The sequence below is a fragment of the Rana temporaria genome, chromosome 2 (assembly GCF_905171775.1).
Source record: "Rana temporaria chromosome 2, aRanTem1.1, whole genome shotgun sequence".
Lineage (NCBI taxonomy): Eukaryota > Metazoa > Chordata > Amphibia > Anura > Ranidae > Rana > Rana temporaria.
In genome coordinates, this window is record NC_053490.1 from 187,896,239 (window position 1) to 187,909,629 (window position 13,391).

Genomic DNA, 13,391 nt, shown 5'->3' on the forward strand with positions numbered 1-13,391 from the left:
CTCAGGTTTCTGGCAAACGCCAAACACAGGATTGGAGACTCCTTCCTTCCAAAAGCACTTTGAAGTCTCTGAGATTCAAACCCAGATTTAGAAATTAGAAAACCCAAAGAAAAATGAAAAAAGCACCTCTCTCCACTCAAAACCTACATTCTGGAGCCCCTTTACTGTATTCTTAAGTACCCTGTGTTGTTTTCGCCTATATTTTCACAGTGCAGGACTTCACACTTTCACATTCAATACAGTGCAATACAAGAGGGATCAGAAAGCCCTGATTGTTATAGCTTACCATCTAAAATGAAGGGTAAAGTGATATAAAAGGTATTAACCATGGGGAATAAGCTCATGGAGAAAGTAAAATTACAGTTTATTAGTTAGAGGCAGGATAGGCTTCTCTGAAGAGATGGATTTTCAGGGATCACCTAAAGTTGATCAAGTGGGAGATAGTTGTGCAGATTAGGATAAGGACTTCCAGAAGATGAAGAGGCTCTGGAGAAGTCAAACAGGTGAGATTGGGAGCTGACAAGGGAGCTACAGAGCAGGAGGTCTTGGAAGGTGCAAAGAGAGTAGTTTGGTTAGTATTTTGAGATGAGGTGTGTATTGTAGCTGGGGGTCGAATTTTGCCAGGTGCAATCTTGAATGCTGAATTTTGAATTCTATTTCTTGGGTGAGCAGAAGCCAGTGGAGGAATTAGCAGGAAGAGAGGTGACAGACACCGAATTTTTGGTAAGGTGGATGGCAGCAGCATTCAAGATGGACTGAAGGGGAGGCAAATCTATGTAAAGGCAGTTGCAAAAGTTGAGGCAAGCAATTACCAAGAAATTAGTTAGCTTTAAGGTGCCCTGGATAAGTAGGGACGTATTTTGGAGACCTTACTGAGGTTGAGGCACACGAATTGGACAGTAATTGAATGTGGGTTTCACAGGAACGTAGTATTCCGTCCACAGGTAAACACTGGGTTGACAGGAGGCTCAGCAGCGTATCCTCAAATCGTCAGAGCGCTATACCCTTGTCATACGTATGTTCTTTGATGAATTGAAGAAACAAAGGCAGGTGTGGGTGGTGCCTGTGGACGGAATACTACTTTCATTGCTGGTTTTATATGCTATGTGGTAAGCTGCTCTCCATGTGGTGGCGGTCTTCACGGATGTTAAGCACACTTGAGTGTTGTTTGTCCTGATCACGGATATCAAGTTATTCATTCAGCAATTTTTTTACATTATTTATTTGATTCAATTTCATTTATTTATTTATATGGTCATAACTCACACTTATAACCTTATATTTTTATGTGTGTATTTACACTGGTAAAAAAAAATGTTGGCCTCTGGTTGCTAAAAAGATTTTTGTTGGCGCAGTTTTTTTCTTATCTATATTGTTTGTGTTTATACCACTTAATTGCAGCCTTCTGGTTTATCATTCCTAATTTGTTTATTTTCTGAGTTAGCGCAGTTTTTCTTGTACCAATCATGCAAAGCAATTATCTGACGGGAGGACTACTCATCCCACAATCCATTTTGTTTGGCACACAAAAATGTCACCTAATACACACTGATCACTAGAGGGACAGGCAATGCTTTGAAATACCGGAGGATACAGTGCTTTACAATTGTAGTCCATATTGCTACATCTATAAGCTCAGTATTGGTTTGATTGTGTTTGAGGAAGTGTTGTGATATCCATACTGATATCTCCATTAGTAATGAGAGGAGACTGATGGGGTGAGCTGAGAAGTTGAAAGATAGATATGGCCCTGCGTGGGCAAACCACGGCTTGCTACAATTTTTGAAAATCCAATAAAACATTGAAACAGAAAGATAGATTTGGGTGTCATCAGAACACAAGTGATATTAGAAACTGTGAGAGATTCAGCTGACTCAGTTAGGAGGTATAGAATGGGAATAGAAGAGATCAGAGGATGGAACCTTGGGGGATCTGGACAGTGAGGCCTCGTACACACGATAGGTTAGCCAGAGGACAACGGTCTGAAGGACCATTGTCTTAGGTTAACCAATGAAGCTGACTGATGGTCTGATGTGCCTACACACCCATCAGTTAAAAAAACGATCGTTTCAGTTAGGATAGTATGAATCATGTATCTGTATGTTTAGTCGTTATGATTATAGCATTAATGTATGTATATTTGGTTATTAGTAAAAATTCAATAAAACTCAGATTGATTTAAAAAAAAACGATCGTGTCAGAACGCGGTGACGTAAAACACAATGACGTGCTGAAAAAAACGAAGTTCAATGCTTCCAAGCATGCGTTGACTTGATTCTGAGCATGCGTGGGTTTTTAACTGATGCTTTTGCATACTAACGATTGGTTTTGACCTATCGGTTAGGCGTCCATCGGTTAAATTTTAAAGCAAGTTCCTATTTTTTTGACCGAAGGATAACTAACCTATGGGGCCCACACACGATCGGTTTTGACCGATGAAAAAGGTCCTTCAGACCGTTGTCCTCTGGCTATCCTATCGTGTGTACGAGGCCTTAGAGGAATAAAAGAGAAGGAGGTAGAGCTATAGGTGACACCGAAGTTGTATTGCGATGGGAAAGCGGAATAAGGTAAAGTTGGTTGCCATTAGTCTTGTAATGGCACAAGGAAAAAGCGTAGTTTATAAGTGAACAAAATCTGATCAGATTGCATCGCATTGCTTTCTGGAAGTACTGTGGCAGAATCAGCATACATAAGTTGCAGTTCTGTACTGAAGTCCCAGTCAGCACAGTACAATCAGCCTACCCCAGCTGGCAGAGGATGGCTTTTTCTAAAGAAAAAAATAAGTTGTCAGCCTTTGAACACAATTTCTTTAACTGTATCTGGAATGCATTTGACTGATTTTACCTGAAAGTTCAATTGAGCTTTAAACTTTCTGTGTTTATCTTTTACCTGCAGTAGCTGACTTCTGCAGTTCAGCTGTTTCATGAATGACATTTTGTAATGGTGTAATGGCTTGTATGTTCCACTCTCTTTATTCACCCTGTTTGTTCTGCTCTCTTCGCACACCTGCCAAATGTGAGAAAACATCACAAACACCATTAATGGTATATTGCAGTGCTCCCTTTTATTTCTTTGTATGTTTTTCAGGGAAAGTTTCATGAAGCAATTCATTGACCGGCAACAACAGGATACTAGCTGCTTACTAAGAAGACTTCCATCAGCTTCATCCTCTTCTTGTGATCATTCAAAAAGATCTGGAATTGAAGAGAATAAGTACATTGACCAGAAGGTAAACTATGGCTCTTTATGTCATTCCTACTTTATTCATTGCAGCACGCTACTTTCATTTGTAATACGTTTATGGGCTCAGCTGTTCATAACCTTCTACTATTAACTTCCTAAACAGTGTAGTATATTTTCCGTGCTTCTTTCCAACCTTTTCAAAGCCTTTACATTAACTTTGAGTTCTTCTTATTGTGTTTTCTCCTGCATTTGGAAATTACACTTAACTGTTCTGTGTATAAAAAAATATATATTGATATGTGTCAAAAAAATAAGTTAGTACTTGCAGTTCAGAAGTTTTGCTGCGGCATACACATTAGCAAATGAAAGCCCATCTCTGAGCAAATATTTATTCCTCCTTCCCCCCCATCTTTACCTATACTACACATTTTTTTTCTAACTTGTGAAACAAGTTATATTCACTTAAGTCCACCATCCAGATCCCTCACTGGCCTCATTTCTGGGTGTGAAGGACTGCCATTCGAGCGCTATAGATGTGCCCACACCAGCTGCTCCCCTAGAGTCCCTTTGCACTCACGCCACTTCTTCTGGATCCTGAAGAAGGGCCACTGGACCGCTGTAAGGAACAGTCCTCATCATGCAGGTAGTGATGACAACTTAAGAATGACCCCACCTGCTGTAAAAAGAAAAGACTAGATATAGGATATTTTTAAATGCCAGTGATCAGATTGAGTGGGGTGAGGTGAGTAGGGCTGGGGGGATCCCATAAATCAGATTTAAAGCCTACAGCCTGCCTTATGCAGGCCATACATACATGGAATTTTTTAAATAATTTTCTTTTGAAAATCAGAAATTTTGTGCGTTTTGTGATCCAATAGTGCCACCATTGATTTTGAAATTCGACCAACCAAGCCTTCAATTTCACCTCCTGTTGCTACAGAAAATAATTTTCGTGTCTGGGAATCTTCTTTTCTTTCCGGGAATTCTCTTCTCTTGCACATGCGCATTTCTTTTTCAATTACATTTCTCGCACGAGTCTCCCATCATTGATTCGAAAATCTTTAGTTTTTCAAAAAATTTCCAACATGTCAGATTATTTAACCGGTTGACGACCGCCCACTGTATATAATCCTGTTTTTAAAGATGGATATCTCGGTAACGGCAGCAGCTGCTGCCACAACCGAGATATCCATCTCTTCAGTGAGCGGTCATGTAAACGATAACGGCGGTCTCCGCGGTGGAGGCGATCGGGACCTTCTGCCTACTGTGTGAGGATGCGAGTGAGGGCAAGATGGCCCCCACTCGTCCTCATAGCATTGCTGGGCGGAAGTGACGTCAAAACGTCAGTCCCGCCTAGCGTCTTAAAGAGACATTTTTTTGTTTTCATTTTTTTAAATGACAAAATTTCTATTTTTTTTTTTGCATTTAGGTCTAAATATGAGATCTGAGGTCTTTTTGACCCCAGATCTCATATTTAAGAGGACCTGTCATGCTTTTTTCTATTACAAGGGATGTTTACATTCCTTGTAATAGGAATAAAAGTGATACATTTTTTATTTATTTTTTATTTCAGTGTAAAAAATTATAAAATCAATAAAAATAAATAAGAAAACAAAAAAAAGGTTTTAAATCACCCTGTCCTGACGAGCTCGTGCGCAGAAGCGAACGCATACGCGAGTAGCGCCCGCATATGAAAACGGTGTTCAAACCACACAAGTGAGGTATCGCCGCGATCGTTAGAGCGAGAGCAATAATTCTAGCCCTAGACCTCCTCTGTAGCTCAAAAAATGCAACCTATAGAATTTTTTAAAAGTCGCCTATCGACATTTTTAAGGGTAAAAGTTTGACGCCATGCCAGGAGCAGGTGCAATTTTTAAGCGTGACATGTTGGGTATCATTTTACTCGGCGTAACATTATCTTTCACAATATATAAAAAATGTGCCCAAATTTATTGTTGTCTTATTTTTTAATTAAAAAAAGTGAATTTTTCCCAAAAAAAGTGTGCTTGTAAGACCGCTGCGCAAATACGGTGTGACAAAAAGTATTGCAATGACCGCCATTTTATTCTCTAGGATGTTAGAAAAAAATATATAATGTTTGGGGGTTTTAAGTAATTTTCTAGCAAAAAAAGTATTTTTGATCGATTAAAATTCTTTTGATTGGTACTCACCTCTCCGCCGGCTTCTGGGCATTCAGGGAGTTCCGTCGGAGATCCAGTAATGGCGGGGCTTGACGTGTCCATCTGAAGGGCTCCTTTGCTGTGCCTTCATATCTGCATGCTAGCGGGACCTTACTATCTGCCACACGCAAGGGCTGTTACACTTCCCTCTATCACTTCCCTCTATCAACCTGGGATTCTACAACCATCCACTGGGAGTTGTGATAGTTCCCTTCATGGGACATCTAAATGCCGACGGACTGATGTTAACCTCTCCTCATCTGGATTCAGCAGTGGTATCGTTGTACACATTTTTATACCAGTATCATACTTGGCTACATGTTTTTATGACTGCTTTTGGTACCGTTTGGTATTACTCACACCATTTTTACAGTTTATGTAGCTACATGAATTTTATCTCCAGTGCAATATTTATTTGGTTACCTACTTGAAGACTATAAAAGTTTTAATGCTATTCCCATCGAGCGCTGCCTTTGTGTGTTTTTTGTATCCTGCTATCCATTTTTCCAGTTGTTGGTAGCTGCACTGGGAATCAGCCTGCAAGGAGATCAGCTAAAAGTAGTTGGATCTGTATGTGCATTATAATTAATCGAAATTAGTCGATTAATCGATAAAAAAAAAAGATTAATCGAACAGAAAATTTTTGATCAGTAACAGCCCTAAAAAAATTTAGTCTTGTAAACGCCGAATCTGAAAAACACCTTCTGTCCTTAAGTGGTTAAATTCAATGGCCACACGAAAATCGGCTGTTGGTGCAGCCCACTAATGGTGCGAAATACGAACTAAAATTCTTAGATAAGATTTTTAAAAGAATTTTCTTTTGAAATTCGACCCATGTATGACCTGCCTTAGATGGGCAAATATGTAGGCAGATTAAGACTAAATGGGGCCCTAGGCAGGATGAAAACTTTGGGCATCCATACTTCCTTTTCCAATTGTAATTTTCAAACTGCTGTGCTCCGTAAACTATATTGGGAAGTAATGCTACCAGGCAATTTTTAAGGAATTTATATTTATCCTATTTAGTTATTGGGCACACTTTTGATAATATTTTAAATCCCTTTAGAAATTGTAATACTCGTGCTATGGAAGCAAATAATGGCCAATGTGCCCATTCACTGTCTTCATGTCCAAAGCATGTACAGGACTGTTGTAGGAGATGCAAATGGCAGACATTATTAACACTGCATCATTCCTGGGAATGTAGGCCAATGAGTAATACAATTTATCTATAATGGAGAGAGGCCTAGTGTATGATAATTCACTGAAAACCAATGCTTTTATACTATTGCAGAAATCCCCCTTCTGAAAAAGAAAGAAAAAAGTTGTTTTTTTATGCTTATCTGACAGATAAAAGGCTTCTCTATAAACCTCTGTGATAATACATTGGGTTGAATGGCATATGTTCTAAAAAAAAAAGGAAAACACAGTTCCTGCCTGATCCCCAGCTAAAACAATATATCTGCTGGTGAAAAGTCCTGCTATGCTATTAATAACCACACGCAAAGTACATAAACATTTCCTTGGCAACCTAAAACAACATGTATGCATATGTTACATGTTGAATTTGCTGGCTCTCGGAAATACCAGAAATTAGGGAAATTAAGATTGCTATACTATAGGGTTTTAACCAGAGACTGTGTAAATAATATCATTTATCTTAGCTGAATCACCTCACATATAACAAGCTAGAGACAGTACAGTAGTATTTTACCGTGCTCAAGGGCAGAGTAAAGGTGTTGGATGTATCACAGAATCTTGGTGGTTCAAAAAAGAAGCACAGGTATTGCTGCACTCTGAAGGTCAGGGGAGAAACCCAATGCAAACACTGTAAAACAAAGAAGAGAGGGTGCACCAACCTTGCCCATCCCCTCTAAATGCGTCAGCAAGCTGTGAGTTCCTCCGACTTGCTGGGAACAGTCTTGGTGACCTGGTCGTTTTGTGTCTACTGTGGCTCTTGACATGCTTTTATCATTAATGTGTTTGTGAGTATTCTTCTTTTCATACATTAGGAAAGATACCAATTGTGTAATGTACAAGGTTGTGCGCCTTAATTTTTTTGTTTTACAACATGACAAGTTATAACTCACGTCCTGCTCTTTTATCTGTTGCTCTTCTATTGTGTAAATTTTTTATGGCAATTTGTAGTCATTGGAGCATGCCCCATCCTTTACCCCAAGGGTCAGTTCATAATAGAATGTGTACGTTCACATGCATAGTGAGTAATCTTGTTCCAACCAAACATCTTAGTGAAAGTTTCAGCTGTGAAACATCTACATCCACTAAATGTTCAGTAACCCCCAAAGGCACTAACCTGCAACTCAGCTGACAAGTGAGGCAGCATACACACGGTAGAAATGGAATGGATTAGATCATCATACAGAGATTTTCCAACAAATAGATAAATACGAATCCCAATGAAAAAAAATAGATTTAAAGACATAGACATCCATTAAAAGTGATACACTTAGCAAAAACAAAATACTTAACAAATCTTTTGCTTTGCCTGTCCAAGGCAAAAAATAAATAATGCTTTAATGATGGCCTTGCCAGTAGTTTATACTTACCTTACTGTCACTCTACATCTGCCTTGTTCAAAGTGGAAAGAAAAAGCTCTGTGTAAGCTCTAAGTTGCACTGTGTTGGAGATTACACTAGACTGAACAATCTCTCCATACATTTATATGCCAGTGCTAAGTGCCTCAGTCACCAACCACCAAACACCAGCCTTGTCTCATTATTGGAAAGGGTAAGTTGCATGCACTCCATACCTCGAAGCAGTGGGTATTTTTCCTGTTCCTTGTGGCTAAACAGAGCCGTAGGAAATAAAAGGGGCATATAAAGTGCTGAGGAGCCACCATTAACTACTTGAGTTTTCAGTACTGTGTTTTCAGTACTGTGATAGTTTTACTGACAATTACTACATAATGCCACACTGTACCCAAATGTTTGAACATTATATAATGTTTTAGATGATTTGAGATGAAAAGCACTTTCCAAATGTGTTATTTAATGAGATTTTTATTTTTTACCATTTTGAAAAAATTTGGGAAAGAAAACTGTGTCCCTTAATTTCTGTTAAAATAAAAATGCCAGCTCAAAAAATCCCCCAAATTACCCCTTTATGGGAAGAAGACACCCACAGATAATTACATTTTTGTCACATTTTTTTTAAAATAAAGAAACATGCAGGTATTTGGGGAGGTTAAAACATAGAGTTTGGTAATGCTGCACTAGAGATATTATTGTACAGGTTTTACACAGAAAGTGGAGGTGAAGGGGTGAATGTACATGTAACATACAGTGGGAGGATAGAGATGAACGGGTTAATATGCAGATTGGCAGGATAAAGGAGGTGAATGGTTAATACTCAGATCAAATACAAGCTGGAGATCAGATGTATAGGGCAGGAGGGGGGCATGAATAGGTTAAAAACAATCCCCAGGTAAGTGAAATTAGATGGTTTGATCAGCAGCTGCTGCTATGCATCCATTATTTATTTGCAATTCATACATTACTAAGATTCCTTTCTCTGATGTAAGGTAAAGGGGAGGGATTACAAATATAAAAACAAAGAAATATGATCGCTGTGATTGGCTATCACATCGATTACATAATTGTGGTCATCTCGGTAAGCTGTGTCTGTGTCTTGAACCATATAATGATGGCCCTGTACATATTAATTGGCTAGCAAAATGGCTACCCAGGTTGTTTCCTCCTTTGTCATTTATAAGCGCTGGGGAAATAACAGTCCACCAATCTGCCATTTATAAACATGTATTGGTAGTAACCAGGTTAACGTGAACCTGCATGGGCCAAGCCAGAGAACAACATTCCTTAACTACTCTCACACTTGTACACCCCCTATGGACCGAGGCAATTTTTATATTTCTGCTATGGACTTCTATATATACAGTATGTGTGTTTGTGTGACTGTGTGTGTGTGTGTGTGTGTGTGTGTGTATATATATATATATATATATATATATATATATATATATATATATATAGACCAAAAGTTTGGACACACCTTCTCATTCAAAGAGTTTTCTTTATTTTCATGACTATGAAAATTGTAGATTCACACTGAAGGCATCAAAACTATGAATTAACACATGTGGAATTATACATAACCAAAAAGTGTGAAACAACTTAAAATATATTTCTTATTCTAGGTTCTTCAAAGTAGCCACCTTTTGATTACTGCTTTGCACACTCTTGGCATTCTCTTGATGAGCTTCAAGAGGTAGTCACCTGGCGAAGCACCCCATCACTCTCCTTCTTGGTCAAATAGCCCTTACACAGCCTGGAGGTGTGTTTGGGGTCATTGTCCTGTTGAAAAATAAATGATGGTCCAACTAAACGCAAACCGGATGGAATAGCATGCCGCTGCAAGATGCTGTGGTAGCCATGCTGGTTCAGTATGCCTTCAATTTTGAATAAATCCCCAACAGTGTCAGCAGCAAACCATCCCCACACCATCACACCTCCTCCTCCATGCTTCACGGTGGGAACCAGGCATGTAGAGTCCATCCGTTCACCTTTTCTGCGTCGCACAAAGACACAGGGGTTGGAACCAAAGATCTCAAGTTTGGACTCATCAGACCAAAGCACAGATTTCCACTGGTCTAATGTCCATTCCTTGTGTTCTTTAGCCCAAACAAGTCTCTTCTGCTTGTTGCCTTTCTTTAGCAGTGGTTTCCTAGCAGATATTCTACCATGAAGGCCTGATTCACACAGTCTCCTCTTACCAGTTCTAGAGATGTGTCTGCTGCAAAAGGTGGCTACTTTGAAGAACCTAGAATATGAAATATATTTTCAGTTGTTTCACACTTTTTTGTTATATATAATTCCACATGTGTTAATTCATAGTTTTGATGCCTTCAGCGTGAATCTACAATTTTCATAGTCATGAAAATAAAGAAAACTCTTTGAATGAGAAGGTGTGTCCGAACTTTTGGTCTGTACTGTATATATATATATATTACGGACAAACAAGACTTTCTGATTATTAAGAAAAACATTTTTTTATGCAATCCTTAGACAAACAATTTATAAAACAAAAAAAATGCACTCTTTTTCTTTGTTGACCTGTTGGTAAGCCTTGTAGCAAGCAGTGAAATATAATTAATATTACTGTTACGATTTACGATGATCAAACCTGTCTTTTTTTTTTTATATATCTGTACAACCAGAAGAGAAAAATAGTTTAATAACAGTGGGGGAAGGAGTGTCCTTCACTGTTTATTGTTGCAGCCACACTGGAATTGGGTTTTACTTCACGTGGGGCAGATTTGGGGCAAATTGCAGACACAGTCAAAAATAAATAAATCCATACAGGTACAGGGAGCTTTACATATTTAAAGCAGCTCTGTGCTGTGTGTCATTTGAAGGTGAAAGCCCCCCCTTATCTAAATTCCATACACCAGGGATTATCTAAACATTATTGTTTTTTAAGCATTATGTAGTGAAACCCTTCATGTCACTCTCGCCCTGGCTAAACCATCAAACCATATTAATTGCGACAAAATGTTGCAATCATTTTGTTCTTTAACCTAGAAATTGTATTATACAAGATGAATGGACTGTAAGTGGCATTACATGACTAAATCATGATGCATACTGAAAATAGAAATATTTTCTATAGCCATGCATAATCCCATTGGATTAAGTTACTTGCCATCCTTTCAGAATCTTTATTCATTCATAGTCCTTGTAACCTGTAAATTGAATCTATTATGTGGTAACTCAGAAGAAGATTACTCATCATGCAAAGCAATTTGATAAGGAAGAAGTGTGGGAGGGATGTGAAAAGGGTATTGTCAGTAAAATTCTGGGAACGTACTTTAAGGCTAAAAATAATAATAACATTGAAAGGTGCTCACGAAAAGAAGACATTTATTGCATATTCCTGACAATATAACATTGCAAATTAAAGCTTCCATGAATATGTTTTTTAATTGAAAATGAATGCATGGATGTGAAAAATGAATAAAAATAAAAGTACAATTTCTTCTCATCAGTTGGCTTACATGAGATACCCAGAATACAAACGCATTTAAATATAGCAGGAGCACAACATTTACAATGATAAGTTAACATTCTCTTGTCATTTTTATGTTTATTATAAATGTAAAAAAGGTAGTACTGGCATTTGGTAGTGATGGTGTCTTTGTGCTAACTAGTTTTTCATATTATAGAAGGTAAGGTTAAAAAAAGACACAGGTTCATTAAGTTCAACCAATATGGGTGTGAGTTTGTGTCCCTAATAATTCCCATATCCCCATATAATGTGCTTGAATTATTTTAAAATGATCAACACCCTCAGCAAATACTACTACCTGGGGAAAGGAGCGCAACATTTTTATTGCTCAGTAAAGAAACCCTTATGCAATTTAATATAAAACCTGTTTGTCCAATCTCAAATTGTGGCAGTGTGTTTTCCTCAGGGACCTTAGAGTAAACAAGTTAATAAAGTTAATATAATTACCTTTTTATATACTTGTACATTGTGATTATATCACCTCTTAAGCTGATCTTCTACAGAGTTAACCAATCTTTTTGAAAGGGTTTGAATTATTGGTTTATCTTTTGAATATATGCTCTTTTTAATGCATGCAAGTATTCTGCTAGCTTTGTTAGTTGCAAATTGTCATCCCATGCTATTGATACGTATGTGGTCTACAAAAATCCCTGAATCTTTTTCATCACTGATTTTTCCCTGAAACTCCCCTCCTAATTGGTATTTTGCATGCATAGTTTTAGCACCCACGTGCATAGCTTCATAGTACCCTTTTTTGAATACTGGCACCACATATGCCAATCAGTGGGTACCATTCCAGTTAGTAAGGTGTCTTCAAAAAATTTGAAACATTAGAAAGTAGTATTGATGTTATTATTACTACTATTAATATTATTAGTAGTATTATTAAATTGATTTTAAAGGGGTTGTAAAGGCAGTGCTCACAGTCGCTGCCAGCCCCTTTGCTAGGATAACATGTACTATACAGTGTATGTTGTTTTTTTATTCTTAAAAAATGCTGTATATTGTATGATGTTGTTTGCCTAATGGTGCTACACTGTATACTGTATATGCCTTGGAGAGTCCCCTCATACAATAAATCTGTGACCTTGGGTATGATATATGGCATGTGGGCATGTTGAGAATCAGTATCATAATATTTCTCTATGCCTTAAAGTGTGTATAAAGTCTATTTTTTTTCCTATAAAAATAATAAACATGTTATACTTACCTGCTCGGTTGTAGTGGATTTGTACAGAGCAGCCCGGATCCTCCTCTTCTTGGGTCCCTCTTCTGTGATCCTGGCCCTCCCTCCTGTTGAGTGCCCCCACAGCAAGCAGCTTGCTATGGGGGCGCCCAAGCTCAGTCACAGCTCCCCTGTGTCCATTGAGACACGGAGCCCTAACCCAGCCCCACCCCCTCCCTCCCCTGATAGGCTAGCTGACTTTGACTGACAGCAGTGGGAGCCAATGGCGCCGCTTCTGTGTCTCAGACAATCAGGAAGGAGAATCTCGGACAGCGGAGCCATTCGTGGACATCGCTAGACAGAGAGGGACCTCAGGTAAGTGTCAGGGTGACTAAGGGGGGCGGTTGCACACAGAAGGCTTTTTATTTGAATGCATAGAATGCATTAAGATAAAAAAATCTTCTGCCTTTACAACCCCTTTAAAGTAGATTTAAAGGCAAACCTTTTTTCATCTGAATAGAATAAGTGAGGGTTATAACCCTTGCAAGTTTTTTTTTTTTACGCCATCTTTGTTTCAATGGGGAACTTTCACTTCCTGTCCCATAGTCAAGGCAGGAAATGATAGAAAAAAACAGTCCAAAGTGATGGAATTCTGGGGTGTCCCCAGAGATAGCATCTCCATTGGAAGATAAACTTTAAAGCTAAACCTTAAATCCCAACTCTTGACAAATATTAACCCCCTCTCATTCCTCCCTAACTGCTTACTGGTATTGGTTGGGAAATTCCCTATTGACTCACGCTCGTGTGATGCTCAAGTCCTG

The 13,391-nt window shown here is 38.4% G+C and overlaps 1 protein-coding gene across 1 annotated transcript in view; it reads left to right on the forward strand.

Annotated features, from left to right (window-relative positions):
* NALCN (sodium leak channel, non-selective) overlaps positions 1–13,391 on the forward strand; it is a 582,786-nt gene that overhangs the window by 374,804 nt on the left and 194,591 nt on the right. The window contains 1 exon segment of the mRNA XM_040336161.1: positions 3,088–3,229. Within this exon segment, the coding sequence (XP_040192095.1) occupies positions 3,088–3,229 (142 nt within the window).